The 23,483-nt window shown below is 33.1% G+C and overlaps 1 protein-coding gene across 1 annotated transcript; it reads right to left on the bottom strand.

Moving 5' to 3' along the window:
- Window positions 1-821: 821 nt before the first annotated feature.
- On the bottom strand, window positions 822-10,952 carry LOC126888536 (uncharacterized). The gene is made up of 2 exons (XM_050656882.1): window positions 10,116-10,952; window positions 822-884 (listed from the first exon to the last, which is right to left on the bottom strand). Exons 1-2 carry the CDS (start codon window positions 10,950-10,952, stop codon window positions 822-824), a joined length of 900 nt encoding a protein of 299 aa, XP_050512839.1.
- Between the last annotated feature and the right edge of the window lie 12,531 nt (window positions 10,953-23,483).

A 23,483-nucleotide genomic window follows, 5' to 3' on the forward strand; every position in this document is an offset into this window, starting at 1 on the left:
CGCCCACACCGTACTTATGTCCATACATTTTATTTCTTTTTATTACAACCATAAGATAGCTTATTTTATCATCTTTCATGTCCAATTTGTAAAATTTCTTTTGATCCATTAGTTAAAGAATTACATTTAAAAAACTCAACCGTGCCCTTCTTCCAACGCTAGTTTACATTGCGCCAATGTGTGTGAGAAGGGTGACTTTAGCGTTATAAATAAAAAATTACAGAAGCTAGAGATTTAATTTTAGAAAAATCTTTATATAAGGTTTTTTTGTAAAATTTTTTGAATTTTTCAATGGTAAAGTCATTTTTTTTCTAAAAATTATATTTTCGGATTTATTTAAAAAACATCTAACTTCGCTGTTCATTTGTTTAATAAAAAATGAAGCACCCACTTCTCGAGTAGAACTTTTTGATATGTTGTTTATTAAACATTTCTTAATGAAATTACAAAAAGTTTTATCTTGTTTGATTTTTTCCGAAGTGAAAAATCCCCTGTAATTTTCGGTAGAGGCTAATATTCAGTGGTAGGTAATACAATGGATTTTGTTGATATTTAAACACTTTTTTGTATCATTATTTTTTCATCAAACTTTTTCAATTTATTCATGGAACAATGTTTATAATGCCACATAAAAATAGTAAACAATATTTGTTAACGTTAATATTATAAATAAAAAAAATCGTTAAACATAAATCTATTTAATTTACATGGAGATATAATTATTATGTTTGTTTATTTTGCTAATAAACTTAATAAGTTAAGACATAATATGTCTACTTTCACGGCTTGTAATACGAATAGGTATGGTCACAAGCTCGAGCTTAGCTCGGCTTGGCTCGAGGTTCGGCTCGTTTGACAAGCCGAGCTTCATGAGCAGAAGTGAGCTTTAAAACATTCATGGTATTAACTTCTCTATTCAAAAAGTCAGGAATATGTTGTATGAGGGTAATATTCACGCTAGAGGTCCCATTAGAGTTTCAGTATTATCCTGTGGGAACCGCACAAGGACATTAGAATGGGCCGATGAACATCAAATTTGCCAAGAACGAGAATAAGCAAACATTGTTTTCACCGATGAATCCATGTCTGGTTTACGAGCCGTGTCACGTAGATCGAGGTACACCAGGCAACGCATCTCGCTTGCAAACCGTTCAAGAAGTTGACAGATATTAAGAAGGTACTTTGACGGTTTGGGCTGGAGTTTGAATAAGTTTTCGAACTGATCTCGTTCATATTAAGCGGAGAACATACCAACGCGATCTCGACGCGATGGCGTTCACGATCGCGATCGCGATACGACTCGTCTCAAACAATCAAGTGGATCCGCACATACTTGTCGCGACCTGTTGGCGATCAAAGCAATTTGTGCAGCGTTCTGACGGCGATCGCGGCGATATAATTAGTTAACGTTCAGAACTCAGAAGTGGTGCAACGTTTCAATTAGAGAATCGTTGAAAAGCCCTATATCTTTAATTAAATTTCTTTCTTTTTCGGAATTAATTATGTTACATACCTTCGAATTTAATTGAATTGCATTTAAATGAATTAAAGAAACACAGACTTACTCACAATCATTTAATAATACTTTGACAAAGTATTCTTAAATGATTGTGAGTAAGTCTGTGTTTCTTTACTTCATTTAATATGGACTCACATATGCAACCCATTCAATATTTGAATTGCCTTTCTTCATCCAACAATACTGCAACAAGCAATGCTTCTTCTTCTTGTAAATGGCACATTTATGTACTATAATATATTTCCAACTGTATTATTGAATAATTTTATACTAATGAAATCGCAGGTCGCTATCGCACCGATGTGTTCGCTGTCTACAGAAACCGAGATCGCCATCGCGATCGTGGACGCGATCGCGATCGTGGTCGCTTAGATGTGTTCTCCGCTTTAAAGGATTTTTAACAGTAAATGAATATCGAGACAATATTCTTGAACCTATTGTTCGTCCACATGGTGCACAATGTGGAGAAAAATTTGTGCTGATGCACGAGAATGCCCGGCCGCATGTGTCAAGTATCGTGAGAAATTTTTTAAAGCAGAACAATATTCCGGTGTTTCCCTGGCCTGCTTAATCTCCTGACTTGAATTCCATTGAACAAGTTTAGGATACGCTAAAACGACGTATACTACAGCAATTTATTATTGTTTTAAATAAGGGAAGGGCTACTAAACTGTATGCAAGAGCAAAGACAAAAAATTGAGCAAGACGAAATTTATAATTTGATAAGAAGTATGCCAGATCGATATTGAACTGTCATTAATAACAGAGGTGGTCATACACTCTACTAACAAGAGCCTGTGACAAGTTTTCAATCCTAATAGCAACATTAATAATATTGAAAAATATTAAAAATATTACTAAAAGATTTTTAAATTGAAAAACTTATTGGTCCATTTACCTGGTAACACCTACAAGGCTTTTAAAATTTGCAAGCCAGATGGATGCTGCAGTGAAGACAAAGGGAGGGAATTCTAAAAAGTTGCAATTCAAAACCCCCGTCTGCAGCTTGGTAAAGTTCCAACGGAAAATGGACCTAGTTACTCTATATGAGTAATACTACTATAACATAAAATAAAAATGTATACCATTTTTATTCAGTTGCAATGCGAAGGCAAAGCAATCTTATTTTTCACTTAGAACAGGGAGCGCAGTCCAGCACTCTGAATCGACGATTTTCGACTCTTATTAAGGTCGCGTCATATTATAATGCACGTCGCGTTTTCGGCACGTAGCGTTTGCAGACCGTCAATCGGACTGCCCATTCACATTATCATACATAGAACGTTTACGTTGGTTTCAGTTTGGTGTGGTGCAGATGTGTTTATTGTCACAACACATGTTTACATGACAAATTGCCTCGAAAACTACTTTTTAAATTAGACCGGGCAGTATCGTCGCCCCGGCTAGCGAAATTCTTCCGATTCGATATTTTTAAACAAACTTACTCAAAAAGAAGTCCTTATAACATATCCACAGGGTGCCGGGCGCTACCGTGGTCGAAAAATTGTTTAAACATTTTTTTTAAACAAATTCACAAAAATATTTTTTTCATTTCGAGCAATATTTTTTAGATAAACTGGGTCATTCTGGGCAAAAAAGGTCTCTTGTCATTTTTCTCTAAAATTGATTGTTGTCGAGTTACATGCGATTAAAAATTTGAAAAATGCGAAAAGGCCATTTTCAAGGCTTAATAACTCGATTAAAAGTATTATTATGAATTTCAATAAGTGACCAAATCAAGTTTCAAACCCCTTCTTCAAGGTCCCAAAGAGATTTTTGTCATTATTTTACTACAAAGCTGTTATTTTTAGTTATTAACAATTAGCGCTATAGTCCAACTGTTTGCACAAACTTACTCAAAAAGAGTCCTTATAACAAACACATCCACAGGGTGCCGGGCGGTGCCGTTGTCAAAAAATTGTTTTAACAATTCTTATTAAACAAATTCACAAAAATAATTTTTTCATTACGAACGATTTTTTTTTAGATAATTTGGGTTATTCTTAGAAAAAAACATATCCTGCAAAAATGCGGAAATGGCCATATAACTCGACAACAATCAATTTTAGAGAAAAATCACAAGAGACCTTTTTTGCCCAGAATAACTCAAATTATTATTAATTTGGGTTTAATTAAATTATTAATAAAAAATTATTTTTGTGAATTTGTTTAACAAAAATTGTTTAAACAATTTTTAGACCACGGCACCGCCCGGAACCCTGTTGATGTGTGTTGATAAGTACCTCTTTTTGAGTAAGTTTGTGCAAAAAAATCTAATTTCGCTAACGGGGGCGACGATACAGTTGGACTATAGCGGTAATTGTTAATAGTTAAAAATACCAGCTTTGTAATAAAATAATGACAAAAATCTCTTCAGGACCTTGAAGAAGTTGTTTGAAACTTGATTTGGTCACTTATTGAAATTCATAATAATAATTTTTAATCGAGTTATTAAGCCTTGATTTTTCGCAATTTTAGAGAAAAATGACAAGAAACCTTTTTTGCTCAAAATTACCCAAATTATCTAAAAAAAATATTGCTCGAATGAAAAAATATTTTTGTGAATTTGTTTAAAAAAGATTGTTTAAACAATTTTTCGACCACGGCACCGCCTGGCACCCTGTGGATATGTTATAAGCACCTCTCTTTGAGTAAATTTTTTGCAAAAAATCGAATCGGAATAATTTCGCTAGCGAGGGCGACGATATTGACCGGTCTAAATACTCGGTATCAAATTCAAAGAAATACCTACATAAACAACAAGGGGAAAACGACCCGTATCTGTTATTATCCAAAAAATATTGTTTTCGAATGAACCGAACGCAGATGAAACGTGTCTTATACGCTACGTTACGTGTCTTATACGCACAATATGAATGGTTCAATTTAAAATCCATTAAATTATATTTTTCGCAAACGAAACGCTACGTGACGAAAACGCGACGTGCATTATAATATGAGGCGACCTTTAGAGTCATCATCGGAGAGGCGTAGGCCTGCTGCTCTCTGCTCGAAGTGACCAAACCATGAAAGTTTATCCCCACATTGCAACTGACGTGTATGGATTAGGTAATGTCATCTGGCAATTGAAAGGTAAAGTTTTCAATCCTAATAGCAACATTAATAATATTGAAAAATATTAAAAATATTACTAAAATATTTTTAAAATTGAAAAACTTATTGGTCCACTTCCCTGGTAACATCTATAAAAAAATTAGAAGCCTTGGAGGTGTTACCAGGGAAATGGACCAATAAGTTTTTCAATTTAATTCAGTTGCAATTCAGGTATCTGATATTGTCCAATTGGAGCCAGATGACGATTCGACACTGTGGTCTCCCGTCCGTCTTTCAGTTTAGAATGTCGTAGAAAGCTTGAGAAGGTTGAGGCCCTCTAAGGGCTGTAGCACCAAGATGATAATGATGATGAAAATAATACACGCAGAACCATTTATAGAACAATAACGGAGTGCACCTAGGAAATACCATGGCTGAATCTACCAAAATGTCGAAGACCACGTGAGTTTACTGCACAGAAGTCAGAGAGATTGGTGATAAGAGCAAACACTCAACGAAAAAGGTACGTAATATCAATAAAAATGTTAAATCAGACAACAAGCGCAATCCTTAAAATTTGTCCAATTCTTGGTTTTATTGGAACAACAAAGAGATGTTCATCAATTCATTATTTTCGTTAGTTGAGGCAATGTATTACGTTTATTGAATGGATGAATAAAATATTAATGACAAAACAAATACCCAACACTTGGAATGAAGCAGTAACATTGTTACTATTTAAGAAAGGAGATAAAAAGGATCTAAAGAATTACAGACCCATACCTTTACTAAATGTGATGTACAAACTATTAACCAAGATATTAACAAACAGATTAACAACCAAATTAGATGGATACCAGGCAAGAGAACAAGCCGGATTTAGAAAAAGCTTCAGTACAAGTGACCACCTTTTAACGATGAAGATATTAATCGAAAAAGCTAACGAATATCATATCCCGCTATACATGGCATTTATTGTATTCGAAAAAGCATTTGATAGTGTGGAACACTGGGCAGTAAAGAATTCCCTACAAAACAGCAGAATAGACTACAGATATACCGACTTAATTACAAATATATATATAATAAGGCAACAACATATATTAAGCTAATGAAACAAACGGAGCCTATTAAAATAAACCGAGGAGTAAGACAAGGAGATACCATCTCGCCCAAGCTATTCAACCAAGCGCTAGAAGATGTGTTCAAACAACTGCACTGGGATGGTTTGGGTATAAACATAAACGGGCAATATCTGAATCACTTACGATATGCTGATGATATTGTACTAATAGCAGAAAGAAGTGAAGAATTACAAAGAATGATGGAAGAACTAGATAGAGAATCGACAAAGATAGGACTGAAGATGAATTACAGTAAAACAAAAACCATGACCAATCAACAAGAAGAACTAGTAATTACAGTGGCACAAACAAGAATAGAACAAGTAAAAGAATATATATATCTAGGACAAATCACTAGATTAAATAAAGAAAATCAGACCGAAGAAATAAAGAGAAGAATAAGGTTGGCCTGGGCATCATTCGGAAAATTGTCTTATATTCTAAAGAACAGAAAATACCCGCAATACCTAAAAACAAAAGTCTTCAATCAATGTATACTCCCTGTTTTAATATATGGCTCTCAGACATGGACGTTTACAAAAGAGAATATGGAAAAAATAGCAAAGACAGAAAGAGCCATGGAAAGACAAATGCTGAACATTAAATTATCAGACAGGAAAAGAAACGAATGGATCCGTAACAAAACAAAAGTGAAAGACGTCTCTACCCAAGTAGCAAAGCTTAAATGGAAGTTCGCCGGACACACCCTACGGCAGAAGGATGAAAGATGGACTAAGATGGTAATACATTGGAGACCATGGAACCACAAAAGAAAAAGGGGAAGGCCACAGATGCGATGGTCAGATGACCTGAAGAAACACACTGGGTCAAAATGGATGCAAATTGCCCAAGATAGAGAGGCATGGAAGAAGGAAGAGGAGGCCTATATCCAAGGATGGATGTTTAGGGCTGATTAGATAGAATGGATGAACATTCATTATGTATACCATAATATCACTTTATTGGTATTACGAACTCTGTTCACTGAGTCAACGAACACTATTTATTGATATTACGAACTCTGTTCACTGAGTCAACGAACACTATTTATTGAAACAACGTCATTAATTGACCGACGAAGACTATTCGTTGTGTCAATAACACTGTTATTTCTCCTAACGTATTTCGTTTATTTCTACAATTATTTCCGTTTATTGTTACAATTAATTCCGTTCATTCCAACGATAAATACGGTTTCTCTTACAAGCAATTCTATTCATTCTTACAATCAGTTTCGTTCATTCCTACTATGAACGTATTTTATATTAATAATTACTGAATGCATTAGCCCACTGTATGATATTAATTGATTAATGATAATTTTTTAAATCCCTTTTTTTGTCCTTAACCTAATGGACTTTACACTGTGTGATTTCTCATATGATTTCACTTATACAGTGCATTGGAATAAGTGTTACACTCCCCCATCCCCTTATCAACTTATTTATTTTTAGCACATAAGCAAAACGCTCGGACAGGTCGATTTTTAAAATAATCAAAGTATATTATAACATCAATTTTTCAAACTTTACACGACTCCTCTTCAGGTGACAGGCGTAACTTTGATTTTTTTAAACGGGAAAGTACGTCATGTGACAGCTCATTGAAAAGCGTTTGAAATAGTGATTCCAAACACTTTAATCCTTTTTGAGAGCGCCGGTGCAAAATTTCTATCGAATTCTTTTTAAACGCATTCATTTTTTTTGGAATCCTGAGAAAACTAATAAGTATTTTTGAAAAATTTAAACACAGAATAAAAGAATACATTATTACCGAGGGCAAAAAGTCCCTTAGAATAAACAAAAAGTTTTTTTTAATGGTTTATTTGAAATTAAAAATCATACTAAATTTTCTCTTTTTCACCCTGTGACTTATTAAAATAATCATTATAGAAGTTCTCAGGGACTTCAAACCCTCGATAATACTGTAATATTTTATTCTGCGTTTAAATTTTCAAAAATACTAATTACTTTTCTCACGATAAGAGACACACGAAAACTTCCTTCTACTACGGACTACACTTGGAAACGAAATGAAATTATTTATAAAATATATATTGTTTTGGCTTTTAGGAAAACCAGATGGAAAAAATTTAATAATAATAACTTACCGAGATTTTCTTAGATTTTCTTCGTGTTGTTAAATGTTGAAGCACTATTTTCGGTGGCATTAAGGAAAATGAAGGATGGGATAAAAGAAGGGAACTTACCGAAAATATGTTGTCTGGTATCGTCAATTTGTCTCACGGAAAACACACACAAAATCAAATTAAAATTGTCAAAGTGTACTATATGTTCCAACCGTATGTCTGTTAACGACTGACTGACTTAACATAAAGGACAGAAGATTATGCTTACTTAGAACTGTGTTGCCAAGACGTTCCCGAATTAAAATAAATGAAATATATATTCATATTGGCGCAAACATAGCCCCCGCCCTGAAAAACCCATTTTTCAGCCAAATCTGTATGCAATTTGTGCCGAAAACACAATAAAAAAACTAGTTCCAAATAAATACTCAAAGGACCAGGCATAAATTAATATACCAAAATTTTCAGAGTTAATTACCGTAACTCAAAAAAAAATAATCGAAAAAAAAATAAATAAATTCTAATGAAAAATACCTATAACTATATACAAAAGATATTACTGTAAATTTATTGATTCGGAAGAGGGCATAACTTCAAAACTGGTCGTGTAAATGTCCCTTTCGAAGTTTTTACAGTAACATTTCTAACAACTCCGTCTTTACCCGGATGAACCTCAGTAACAATGGCCAACGGCCAACAAAGTGTAGGTACATTGTCTACCTTTAAAATAACAACCGTTCCGATTTTAACATTAGGCAAATCTATATTCCATTTTTTCTAGTTTGTAAGGTAGTCAAATATTCCAAACGCCACCTTTTCCAGAAATCTTGCACCATTCGATCGATTAACTGGAACCTATCTAACCGGTTTATATTTAAATCTGTTAAATCGTCGGCCGGCAAACTTCCTAACGGTGTTAAATTTAAAAAATGTGATGGAGTTAATACCGATATTTGAGATGAATCAGTTGGTCGACGACAAAGAGGTCTCGAATTTAAGATTGCCTCTATTTGAATTAATAGAGTATTTAACTCTTCATATGTTAACAACTGATTCCCTATGACCTTATAGAGATGCGACTTAGCGCTCTTTACATTACTTTCCCAAAGACCCCCGTGACTCGGACTTTGTGGACTTATAAATTTCCATTCCACACCGTTCAAATTTAATTCACATAACAGTGCATTTTGATATTCTTCCGAACTAGCAAACCGATTAATTTCACTTAAAACCGTTTTCGCACAAACAAAAGATGATCCCTGATCAGAATACAAAACCTTGCATGGGCCCCTTCTTGCTAAAAGTCTTTTAAATGCTTGCATAAAATGTGGTGTGCTTAAAGAACTCACCAATTCTAAATGAACCGCTTTTGTGCTTAAACAAACCGCTAATAAACAATACGATTTATGAACCGCCGCATTACGTTTTTTACCTAATGTAATATTTATTGGCCCAAAATAGTCAACCCCTACGTGTAAAAAGGGTTTAGTAGCAGTAACCCTCGATACCGGTAAATCTGCCATGAGCGGTGTCAAAATTTTCGGTTTATTTCTAAAACAACGATTGCATTTAAAAACCCGATTTCTTATAAGATTTCTTGCCCCAAGAATCCAATACTATTGACGCAATAAAGCTTCAAGCAAATATGCCCCCGTATGCATATAAATTATATGATAAAAATCAACAATCCGTTCAACTAACGTTTCTTTTCCCGGTAAAATTAGTGGATGTTTTCCCGAAAAACTAAGGGATGAATTATTAAGTCGTCCCCCACCATAAGTAAACCGTCTTGTAAAAATGGCCGTAATTTCTTAAGCTGTGTTTTACATTGTTTGTTTTCTTTTATCATTTTTATTTCAGTTTCAAAATGTTTTAACTGAATTAACTGAATTAAATAACATTCTGCTGTTCTTAGCGCAGTAGCCGTAATTAATTTTTGCACAGGAATTAATTTTAACAACATTAAAACCCGAACCGTAATCCGTAAAATTTTATGCCAGCTAGAATGACGTTCAACCAATTCAAGTAAGGGATGAATTTTTTCACCCTGCTTCTCCTCCTCAATAACCAAAACCTTAACCTCCGAAATATCCGATTCTAATATTGAAGAAGGCCAGTCCGATTCCCGTAATTTTATCCAACTAGGACCTTGTAACCAAAGTTCATGATTTATTAATTGTGAGGGTGTCAACCCTCTTGACAAGCAGTCCGCGGGATTATTTTTACCTTCAATATGTTGCCATGAAATATTAGGAAGGTTTTCTTTAATTTGCTGCACTCGATTAGCTACAAAAATATCTTTGGTATTTGCCGAAGTTAACCAACTCACCACCGTGGTCGAATCAGAATACGCAACTAGTTGTGAAATATGAGTAAGTTTGCTATAATTTTCAAATATTAACTTCAGCAAAGATGATAACAACAAAGCCGCGCATAATTCTAGCTTCGGAATGGTCATGGTCTTTTTTAAAGGTGCACATCTCGATTTTGCAGCAACCAGTCTCACACTCACTTCACCGCTAGAATTTACAACCCTTAAATAAACTACCCCACCGTAACCGTCTTGACTTGCATCCGCAAACCCCAAAATCATAATCGGAACATCCCTCATGGCTCCTACATGTCTAGGGACCTCAAATTTTGAAAAATCTTGCCATTCATTGCATACCTTTTTCCATGATTTTTTAATCGTATCCGGGGGTGAGTCATCCCAACCCAATTTTAGTTGCCATAACTCCCTGATCATTAACTTTAAATGCAAAATAAATGGAGCAATCAGACCAATAGGATCATAACATTTTGCAGTAAGAGATAAAATCTTACGTTTTGTACAATTTTTATCGGGGGTGGTTAACCTATAGTTCAAAACATCCCTCTGCGGATCCCATTGCATCCCTAAAACTTTAGTCTCCGATTTAAATGTAACCGAATTTTGTAAACGTTTTTCCAGCGGAATTTCTGATAACAAATTGTCCAAATTAGTCGACCATTTAACTAAGTCAAAACAACCACCTTTGAAGAGCTTTACCGATTGATTATATAATTCTTTAGCTTCAATTTCGTCCGGAACACTCGTTAAAAAATCATCCATATATAGCCCCGAAGAAATATATTTTTTAGCTAAAGGATAATCTTTGCCATCTTCATTTATCAATTGCTGAACCATCCGTAGCGCTAAAAAAAGGTGACGACCTTAAACCGAACGCAACCACCGTAAATTCATACGTTTTTATTTCCTCGTTTGGATCAAATCTCCATAATATTCTTTGAAACCGCCAGTGATCTTGTACTAATTTTATTTGTAAAAACATCTTTTTTAAATCCGAACTCAATGCTACTGGAAAAAGCCGAAAATTTATTAATAAAGTGCATATGTCCGCCTGCAGTTTAGGCCCGCTATGCAATAAATCATTCAAGGAGACATCACTGTCTGAAGGGCAAGATGCATCCAATACGATACGTATAGGTGTACTTAAACTCTCTAATTTTATTACAGGGTGATGACTAATATAATAGGATAAGTCACAATCTTCTTTTTCCAATAATTTTAAGTATCCTTGATCCAAAAAATCCTGCATAATTTTATTGTAATCCGCACGCAAGCTGTCCGATTTTGTTAACCGTTTTTCCAAGGTTTTTAACCGATTTTCCGCCGAAACCCTTGAATTTCCCAAATTTTTTGGTGAACTTTTAAAAGGTAATGCAACAGTAAACCGGCCCGATATATCCCTGGAAACCGTGGTTTTATAAATATTTTCACATTCTATAGCGTCTAAATCCGGAATTTCCCGTTTTGGAACCTGCTCTAATTCCCAAAATTTTGTCAAAATTTGTTCAATCGATGTTTCTTCCCTTAAAGTGAGCAAATTTATGGGAGTGGAATATTCCGTATCCACCTGACCCATAATAACATACCCGAACGTTGTTTCTAAAGCCGCCCCTAAACCTGAAGAACTCAAAATCCGATTACCGCCGAAAAGAATAGGAAAAAACTGCGCACCGATTATGCCATCGATTGATTTAGGTTCAAAAAACTTATCGTCCGCTAATTGTAAATTTTTAAATTCCGATAAAGTTTGCAAATTTAATTTCGTTTTTGGCAATTTATCTGTAATATGATCAATAACTAAAGCTTGAACATCGTATTTTTTAGTCTGATCAAAACGCGAAGCGATAATAATGTCCGTTACTCCCCTTACCGACTGAGAGTTTTGTCCCAAACCTTGTACCGAAGAATTAATTTTTGTATATCTAAGACCTAGTTTTTTACAACATTCCGTGGTCAAAAGATTACACTGACTACCGTTGTCCAAAATAAACCGCGCCGTTGCATTTTGTAAAGGACTATTTAACACACATACCGTTACCGTTGCTAATAGAACCGTTTTTTCCTGATTTCTACTCAAAAAACTAGAATTTTGAAACGCACAATTAACTGAACCCGAATTGTGGTTATTGGAACCCGTTTCTGGAATACCGACACCAGAATTTGGTTGATTATTTTGATTATTTTCCTTCGCACCCCTTATTTCCGGTTTTCCTGCGCATAAAAGAAAATGATGATTCTTGGCACACTGGGCACACGGTCTTTTTAAGCACTGTCTTACACCATGTGACTGGGAAAAACACAGAAAGCATAAATTATTATTTATTACCAAATCGTACCTTTGTGTAGGATTCATAGCTTTAAATTTATCACACCTACCCAAAAAATGTGACGATTTTTTACATAAAACACAAAAAGGCATTCTGTTATTGTTTTTATTCTCATGCTGGCTTACAAAAAATGATTTCGAATTTTTATTTTTATGATAGCCACCGGAGCTAGCCTCTTGTGAGTCACTATTATGCAAAATTTTTGTTTGATCCTTAACAAATTTAATTAAATCCGTGTAAGTAGGAATAACCGTTCCGCGCATGTGATTTTCAAAAGATTTTACCGTTTCCCTGTCCAGTTTTGAGAGTGCATGATAAAGTAAAATAAAATCCGTTAAATCCGGGACATCCAACTTTTTTAAGGCATTAACCGAGGCGTCAAAGATTTCTAAAAAACTGTTTAGATTTTTTTCAGATTCCGATTGCAAGGATTTAAAATTAAAAATTTGTTGTAAATAAGTGTTTGCTAACAACCTTTTATTATGATATTTTTCTAAAAGTGCTTTCCATAACGTGTCATAATTATCCCCAGAAGTAGCTATTCCCGCACAAATACTAAGGGCCGATCCCTTTAAATGTGAAACCAAAAGCCGAGCCTTATCTGCATCCGTCAGCTGGAAATTATCGTGTACAATGGTTTGTAAATCGAATAAAAAGTTTCCCATTCCTTTGGTTCTCCGTGGAAATCTGGAATAGTGATTTTTGGCAAAAGACTGTGTACATTACACTGTTGTTGTGTACTTTGCTGTAAAGTTGGATTTACAATATTGGTGCTTGGTTTTAATTTTGTATAAGCCGCCCTTGCTTCACAACACATTTCGTTAATAACAGACATCACCTGAAAATCTGGTTTATAGTTTTCATCGACGTCAAACCCGACTGCGTTGATTTCATCCAAAATTTTGAGAATTTCTGTCCTTGTCGAATCCATCGACTGATACAAGTTTGTGAATTTTTTAATGGTGTTATCCGTAGTTAAGTTTTTCGATAAGTCATATAAAGTGTGAATGATTGTATAAAGCGTTTCTTTTTTAGCCGTTAATATTTTAAATTGCCTTTCGTAAGTAGTCATTGTTACTGAAATCAATCCGCAAAATCAGAAAAAAACCAAAGTCTACTTTAAGAAAACTGTAGCATATAACAAACCAGGTCTGAGTATAAATTTTGAATAAAATTAATTAATTATAGAGATTTGTTAAAAAACAAGCCTTCCGGGCAGTTATTATAGTCCTGTCGCCAGGGGGGGTACAACGGCCTCGTTAATTCAGATGGACTTACTCAAGTTTTTTTTATGTATTTTGACCCGTAGAACACGAATTTTTTGGGTAACAGTTGATCCGGATGTCGATAAGATTGTTATAGACCAAGAACTTGAGGAATCAAATAACAGCGATTTTTGGCAAAACAAAACAATATTTTGTATTTTTTGGGCCATTTTAAGTAAAAAATATTTCTACAAGTTTTTTCGTAGGATGCACAGTTTTCGAGATAAACGCGGTTGAACTTTAAAAAAATCGAAAAATTGCAATTTTTGAACCCGAATAACTTTTGATTAAAAAATAAAATAGCAAGTCTGCTTACCGCATTTGAAAGTTTAAGTCAAATTATATCGGTTTTGATTATTTGCATTGGTAAAAATTTATTTTTTTATTGTTTAACAAAGCTATAAACACGTAGGGTTTCCCGTGCTTTTACATGCGTTTTAACGCATGTAACGTAGAAATAGTCTTGATTGCACTAGTACCTATTCTACCTACTCGTTCGATTTTAAATGAGAAATCATAGAAACATCACTCACGCACTAGTTGTTTGTAGCTTTGTTTAGCAATAACACAATAAATTTTTAGCAATGCAAATAATCAAAACCGACATAATTTGACTTGAACTTTCAAAGGCGCTAAGCAGAATTGCTATTTTATTTTTTAATCAAAAGTTATTCGGGTTTAAAAATTGCAGTTTTTCGATTTTTTGAAAGTTCAACCGCGTTTATCTCGAAAACTGTGCAACCTACTAAAAAACTTGTAGAAATATTTTTTGCTTAAAATGACCCAAAAAATACAAAATATTGTTTTGTTTTGCCAAAAATCGCTGTTATTTGATTCCTCAAGTTCTTGGTCTATAACAATCTTATCGACATCCGGATCAACTGTTACCCAAAAAATTCGTGTTCTACGGGTCAAAATACATAAAAAAAATTTGGGTAAGTCCATCTGAATTAACGAGGCCGTTGTACCCCCCCTGGCGACAGGACTATTATGCAAACTCTTTATTTTGTTTAGAACCGTGAATCAAATTTAGTATTTGTTTACAAAATAATTTTTATTCATACATCCGAATTTTTCCGTAACCGATTGAGTCGAAAAATATTCACGTTTGACAACACCGCAAATATTTAAAAACCTAACTTCTTTCACGCCCGAAGCCCAAGTTGTTCCGAGAAACAAAAACGATACAAATACAAAAATCAGCAAAAAGTTATCACAGAGTTTTTTTTTTCCGATACGTGCCGACATTAAATTTTACCGAACAATTTGTTTCTAAATAAGAATATTATTATTTAATAATACAAAACTAAGCAAAGCAAACTGTAAACCTACGCTGAATATCCGAGCTCGAAATTGACCAATTATGTTTTGGCTTTTAGGAAAACCAAATGGAAAAAATTTAATAATAATAACTTACCGAGATTTTCTTAGATTTTCTTCGTGTTGTTAAATGTTGAAGCACTATTTTCGGTGGCATTAAGGAAAATGAAGGATGGGATAAAAGAAGGGAACTTACCGAAAATATGTTGTCTGGTATCGTCAATTTGTCTCACGGAAAACACACACAAAATCAAATTAAAATTGTCAAAGTGTACTATATGTTCTGACCGTATGTCTGTTAACGACTGACTGACTTAACATAAAGGACAGAAGATTATGCTTACTTAGAACTGTGTTGCCAAGACGTTCCCGAATTAAAATAAATGAAATATATATTCATATTGGCGCAAACATATATTTATAAATAAATATTTATTATAAATTATGAAACCTTTGTCCGAAACTAGATCGGAATACGATGCTTTTGTAGAAATCACTGTGAATAAAAACAACGATATAATGGTTGCTCATGAGGCAAGCTGTTTGGAAAGCAAATCCGTGATTTTACTTTTCTTTGCTCTGTGGTAATATAGCTTAACATTTTACTTCACATCAACGTAGTCGCGTATGCGGAGTATTGATATGGAAGCGTATCAAGCTATCAGTTTATTAGAAAAATCGGAAATCCATTTTAAGTCTCTCAGAAGTGATTTAAAATTCCAGGGCTATTTGACAGACGCAAAAGAGCTCATCAAAGTTAGAAATTGGGAACCCGAAAAGGAGGCACAGTAATAGCCAGAAAGAGGAAAGTGAAAAGACAATTTGGCCATGAGGTTAAAGATGAAAGTATGGACCTAGATCCAGAGACACGATATAAAGTTGACTTCTATTTAAAAATTATATTTCAAATACTTCAAATTATACTTCAAATTATATTTCAAAATATTTTTAAATTATGGTCCTGTCTGGGGACCAACTTTTATCTAATAACATTTTTCGTATCTCTTACGATACATGAGTAATTGGACTTCTTCGCACTAATTCCCCACCCTTTATGAAATAAGCGAAACACCTAATATCAAAAAAAACTAAAAACGCGGCAAAATTAATTTTTTCACAACTAATTAACGGCAAAAAGCGGCAAATTCAGCACCAACTCGATTTGAATTTGAAACGTTTTTTGCTGTTGTGATTCGCTAACTACATATGAAGTTACCGAAACATCAAATATTAAAAAAAAATAAAAGAGCAGCAAAAGTCTTCTTCAACTTCTTGCAACCATTTTGATCTTGGTCTTCCTCTTTTCTTTCTTCCTACTGGATTCCATTCTATCATAGTATATGTCACTGCTTCATCTCCTGCCCGCCAGATGTGACCTAACTATCTAACTCTTCATTGCTTTATTTTGGTCACGATATCTCCTTTTAGTACTTTCTTAATCTCTGCATTTGTTCGGCTTCTATATTCATTTTGCTCTGTTCTGATTGGTCCCAGTATGGTTCTCATGATATTTCTCTCCACTATTCTTAACTTTTCTTCATCTTTTTTAGTCATCGTCATTGTTTCCGCTGCGTATAATAATATTGCTCTAATTATGGTGTTATACATTCTTATCTTGGTTTTAATAGACAGTATTTTGCTTTTAAGTAGTGTTTTATTTGCAAAATAAGCTTTGTTCGCTGCCAATATTTTTTCTTTTATTTTTGTATTCTTTCACCCGTTTTGCTTATTGTCACTCCTAGGTATTTGAAATGTTCTACATCTTCAAACTCTGAATTTCCTATTTTGGATTTTCCTTTTATTGCTGTTTTCCCTAGTCTTAATATTTTTGTCTTTTCTTCATTTAATCTGAGTCCCATTGTCTCCCCTTTCTCTTTTATTTCTTTTAGCATTTCTTTCATTATGTTTCTATTCTTTGCAATAATAACAATGTCGTCTGCGTAGGCGATTATTTGTCCACCTCTTGTTCCTAGGTTTCCTTTGTTTATATTTCGTAGTACATATTCTAAATTTAGATTAAACAGTGGATAAGGCATCCCCTTGTTTCACTCCTTTATTTATAATGATTTCATCTGTCTCGCCTCTTTGCGTTTTTATGCTAATTTTGGTAGTTCTCATTGTCATATTTATTAATTTTCTGAGTTTATGTGGGATTTTTAATTTTTCCAAGGCAATCGTTAGTTGTTTTCTCTTAATCGAATCAAATGCCTGTTTGAAGTCGATGATTAGCATTTCTAATTCCAGTTTGTATTCATTTGCTTTTTCCATTATTCTTCCTTCCTCCATATCTTCCTTCTGTGACTCCACATTGGTACTGTTCCACTCTCTTCTTCGTGATCTTTGACAATCTTTTTCTTATTATTGAAGTCAATATTTTATATGTTGTGCTTAGTAGTGTTATTGCTCTATAATTATCACAAATTTGTTGGTTCACAATACCAAAATACTATACTAATATCCATTTAAGAAAGCTCAAAAAATACTCATTCCTAGTTTTGACCAACCTTGTATACTAAAACTAAACGTTTCTCTATATTAATAATGTTTAACAATAGTAGACTATATTAAAAATATTTTCAATATAAATAGAAATTTTTATGTCAAGTTACTACAATTCTACAGGGTGTGAATATTGCTACGAAATTAACAAAAAACGTAATTATCTTTTAAACTACTTCGTATATTACTACAAAAGCCTATATTTTAGGAAAGTAGACGTACAGGAGAATCCAAAAACGTAAAAATATATAGGGTGTTCTATTTAAAAAAACATAAGTTTGTGTCACTCTGTCAATACGGATAGCCCTGTATATTTGAAAATATTTTCAGATTATGGTCCTGTCTAGGCACCAACTTTTAACTAAATAACTTTTTTTGTATCTCCTACGATAAACGAGTAATTGGACTTCTTCACACTAATTCCCCACCCTTTATGAAGTTAGCGAAACATCGAATATTAAGAAAAATAAAAGAGCGGCAAAATTAATTTTTTCAAAACTAATTAACGGCAAAAAAAGCGGCAAATTCAGCACCAACTGGATTTGAATTTGAAACATTTTTTGCTGTTGTGATTCGCTAACTTCATATGAAGTTAGCCAAACATCGAATATTAAGAAAAATAAAAGAGCGGCATAATTAATTTTCTCACAGCTAATTACCGGCAAAAAAGCGGCAAATTCAGCACCAACTCGATTTGAATTTGAAACATTTTTTGCTGTTTTGATTCGCTAACTTCATATGAAGTTAGCAAAACATCGAATATTAAGAAAAATAAAAGAGCGGCAAAATTAATTTTTTCACAACTAATTAACGGCAAAAAGCGGCAAATTCAGCACCAACTCGATTTGAATTTGAAACATTTTTTGAGTGTTGTGATTCGCTAAATTCATATGAAGTTAGCGAAACATCGAATATTAAGAAAAATAAAAGAGCGGCAAAATTAATTTTTTCACAACTAATTAACGGCAAAAAAGCGGCAAATTCAGCACCAATTCGATTTGAATTTTAAACATTTTTTGCTGTTGTGATTCGCTAACTTCATATGAAGTTAGCGAAACATGGAATATTAAGAAAAATAAAAGAGCGGCAAAATTAATTTTTTCACAACTAATTAACGGCAAAAAAGCGGCAAACTCAGCACCAACTCGATTTGAATTTGAACCATTTTTTGCTGTTGTGATTCGCTAACTTCATATGAAGTTAGCGAAACATCGAATATTAAGAAAAATAAAAGAGCGACAAAATTAGTTTTTTCACAACTAATTAACGGCAGAAAAGCGGCAAATTCCCATTGTGCTTGCCATAATATTTGCGAGAAGTGATTCGCTAACTTTATGTACATAAAAAAATGCATGTTTTGAAGCGGTTTTTCGTAAATTACTGAAAAACTGTAAGTTTTTACAAAAAAGGTAATAGTAGTTTAATTCGTATAGCTTATATTCTAAGAATAAACTCTTAAATCACGTGCCTTTCGATTATTGAGCTACAACCCCTTCGCAAGAAAACCATCCCATATTCCCGGCTTAAGAGAGAGTTGTACTTAAAATAATTTAAATTAATTATTTGGCGACTAGATATCGTTTAATAATTTATGAGCTCGGAAAATATACGCATCTCAATTATTAAATTGCCATTTTCTTTCTATAGTGCAGTCACTGAAGGTAAAAATCAACTATGACCTTTGATTTCGGTAAATCTCCATTCATTTTCACGAAAATTGGTGAGCGGAGGTATATGTCACCCCTTCTCGGGGGTGAAAATTACTTTATTAAAAGTAACCCCACAAATCAAGAGAGGGGCAAATTCTAAGCAAAATTTGTTATATAATGTTATTAAAATAAATCAATACTTTTTGAGTTATTAAAGATCACATATTTTAATTTTTGTGTTGGTCTATGCCCATTGAATTGGCAAGTACCTAGCATCTTCGAGCAGGGAAACATGGTGCCCTTTTAGCATGTGTTCCATTATATCTATCAACATCGACTTTTAGTCATAAAATTTTACCAAATTATATTATGTAAACCATATATTATGGGGTTACCACTATATACAGTGTGCTAGTTTCAAACTACTCGGCAGAATGCACTGAAGATGTTCTGTATTAGAACGAAAACGTTTTGCAATCCATGACATTTTAGATAGTTTTTAAATAAACGATTTTATACCAGAATACATCTCGAAGTTTTTTACTACTGTATGAGTTTTTTTCAAAAAGTATTGATTTATTTTAATAACATTATATAACAAATTTTGCTTACAATTTGTCCCTCTATCAATTTGTGGGGTTATTTTTAATAAAGTAATTTTTACCCCCAAGAAGGGGTGACATATACCACAGGCTAAAACCGCAAGTTGTTATTGTCAATTCGTGAAAATTAATGGAGATTTACCTAAATCGAAAGTCATAGTTGATTTTTACCTTCAGTGACTGCACTATAGAAAGAAAATGGCAATTCAATAATTGAGATGCTTACATTTTGCGTGCTCATAAGTTATTAAACGATATTTAGTCGCCAAATAATTAATTTAAATTATTTTAAATACAACTCTCTCTTAAGCCGGGAATATGGGATGGTTTTCTTGCGAAGGGGTTGTAGCTCTATAATCGAAAGGCGCGTGATTTAAGAGTTTATTCTTAGAATATAAGCTATACCAATTAAACTACTATTAACTTTTTTGTAAAACCTTACAGTTTTTCAGTGATTTACGAAAAACCGCTTCAAAACATGCATTTTTTTCACGAATAATTAAGATATTTGATCTTTAATAACTTAAAGAGTATTGGCTTATTTTAATAACTTTTTATAATAAATTTTGCTCTTAATTTGTTCTTTTATTGATTTGTGCAGTTATTTTTAAAAAAATAATTTTCACCCCCGGGAAGGGGCGGTATCCACCCTCAGAGTAAAGGTGCAAGGTGGTACTATGTCACCTTTGTTTCTTGACGTTTCCTCTAACCACTGACCAATTTTCGTGAAAATCGATGAAGGTTCATCGAAATTGAAGGTAATCGTTGATTTTTACCTTCAGTGACTGCACTTTACAAAATAAATTGCAATTTACTGATCTAAATGCGCGTAATTTGGAAGCTTATAAATTATTAAATGATAGTCGCCAAATATCAATTTAATGCATTTCAAGTACAACTTTCTCTTAAGCCGGGAAGATAGGGTGGTTTTCTTGCGAAGGGGTTGTAGCTCAATAATCGAAATGCACGTGATTTAATAGTTTATTCTTAGAGTATATAAGCTATAGGAATTATATCCGCTATACGATATATTTTAAGTTTTCTCAGCATTTTTCTCTTAAGTTAAATCAATTAAAGGGTTGTTTGGGGGTGAAGGGGATGAGCTCAAAAATCGAAACTATATAATTTTAAGAGCTCATAAATAGCTCGTAATTCTGCCACAAAAACCGATTCAATATTCCTATTTTTAAGTAGTGGGGGGCTGACTCAGCCCCCCCGTAAAGTATTAAATTCCTGCTCACTGGAACAAGCTCAAAATTTTTAGTTTGCGGAATATGAAAGCTCATAAATAGCTCATAAATCAGGGCTATTTGTTTTTTAATTTTTGCAAGTGGGGGGGGGGGGCAGCTCAACACGGGTGTTGCAGCTAATGAAAATAGGTGCTTCTTCGTCAAATTCCAAATCTAATATTTCAATGTGAAATAACCACAAAACGGATCACTTTTCTGGGAAAATTCATTACAACTTTTTTAAAGTGTTTAAAAAAAGGTTTATTTTTGTTTTTTTAAAAAACTTCTAATATTAAAAGTAAGTGAGTTAAGCTCAAAATATTGTTGGTCCCTTTTATTTTTTGGTAACAAATTGCGAAAATCACCCCCTATTTAGCTTTTTAAATAAAATTAATCGTTACCGCTTCACAAGTTACTTTATTTATGTATTATTTATATTATATATATGTTTCATTGGTTTAAACTGCTCAGTTTTGAAAAAAATGGGGTTTAAAATAAAACATTTTCTTTTACTTTGAAAAAAATCGGAATTGTTTATGGAATTAACTTAAAAATTATTAGTAATACCAAAAATCTCAAGGAGTAATAAAATGTACCTTTTGCTTTTCTGAATATTTTCGATTTTTTGTTTTCTTCTTAGACAAAAATTGGTTATGCTAGGGCTGTTCCAAATTTGCCTAAACTCGTGATTAGTTACTCGCTCAAGCCATTTTAACTACATCTTTTCCAAAAATACGCACTTTGAACCGATAAAACTTACAGATCATATAAATAATATATAGACAAAGTAGCTTGTGAAATGGTAATGATAAATTTTATTTGTCATGCTAATTAGGGGGTGATTTTCGTGATTTTTTTACCAAAAAATAAAAGGGACCAACAATATTTTGAGCCTAACTCACTTACTTTTAATGTTACAAGTTTTTTTTAAACAAAAATAAACCTTTTTTTAAACACTTTAAAAAAGTTCAAATGAATTTTCCCCGAAAAGTGCTTCGTATTTGGGTTATTTCACATTGAAATATTCGATTTGGAATTTAACGAAGAAGAACCTACTTTTCATTATCTGCAACTCTGCTTCTACTGGGTCTACAGACCTCATGTATACACCATTTTTTTCAATTTTTTATGCGCTATATTTTTGCTAAGAATATTTTGTTTCGCTAAAATACTTACTTTTTGAGTTATTTCCGAAAAACCGTTCAAAAACATGTTTTATTTTATTAAACATGAACATATTCACTCGCAAATAACTCGAAAAGTTTTGACTTAGTGAAAAAACTCTATACAACAAAAGTTGTTTAGAATTAGTCATTTTATCTAACTCCGGTCTTATTTTGAATGTATTTTTTTACCTTTAAGAGGGGAAGTAGAATTGTAAACTTTTTCTGATATAATAATAGACAATTTCAACTAGCTATTCCCTAATTTTCATCCTTCCTTTATTTTTTTTGGGTCAGATTGTTCTTTGATCGGGCTATTATATTGGTAACATTACGTAAAACCACTTCTATGTAAAAGGAATATTTTATAAAATTACCTTAATAAATATACCTTTTACATGGAAGTAGTTTTACTTCATGTTACGAGTTTTTTAACTACATGGTATACAGCCAACCCAGGGAACCAGCGAACAGCCATTATCTTGTTAAGGGATTGAATTTTGACAAGAGCTATGAATTATGCCGATTTAGTACAAAAGTTTATGTGATATTTTTAAGTTTATAACTCTTCCCAAAATCCATTACCTATAATACTCCTCACTCCTCTATAGTTGTTGAATTTGGTGGTGTACCCTTTCTTTAGAATCGGAAATATCCATCCAGCTTTCCATTCTTCGAGGCATTCTTCATTCTTCCTAAATTCTTATTATTAGGTCGTATATTTTCCGTTGTAGTTCTTCTCCGCCTTGGTGAATTAATATTAAAAACTTATTTAAAAACCTTATAAAAAACAGGAGCGTTATACTATCATATAAAACAAAATTCGAATGGAAATGGAAATCGAAACGTCAAATAAACTTAATTTTAAAGTAAAATGGTGGCTTATTCCCAACAAAATTAGTAAATTGCATTAAGATGTCACACGAAAATAGTGTATTGGGATTCACAGCATCCATTATTAAGCATCCAATTAAGAGCAAGACACATTCTTTTAAAATTTAAATGTCCTTGGTAAACAAACAAACGTTTGTTTATTATACATATTACGTGACCCAGATTACTCCACACAAGTGTACCAGTTGTCAATCCTGCGGTGTCAGCGATTCAATATTACATATTCCTAATTCATGGCCAAAGCCGACTCAGCATAAATAATATTAACACTTTCTCTTTTATTTATATACACAGAAAACATCGGGAGGCATTCTAACTTCTAATTTCATTGCGTGATCAATAGAGAGCGGAATATATGCAACACAACATTACCAAAATATGCGCATATATATATATATATGCATTACTTTTACTACAAAT

This window comes from Diabrotica virgifera, chromosome 7 (assembly GCF_917563875.1).
Source record: "Diabrotica virgifera virgifera chromosome 7, PGI_DIABVI_V3a".
NCBI lineage: Eukaryota > Metazoa > Arthropoda > Insecta > Coleoptera > Chrysomelidae > Diabrotica > Diabrotica virgifera.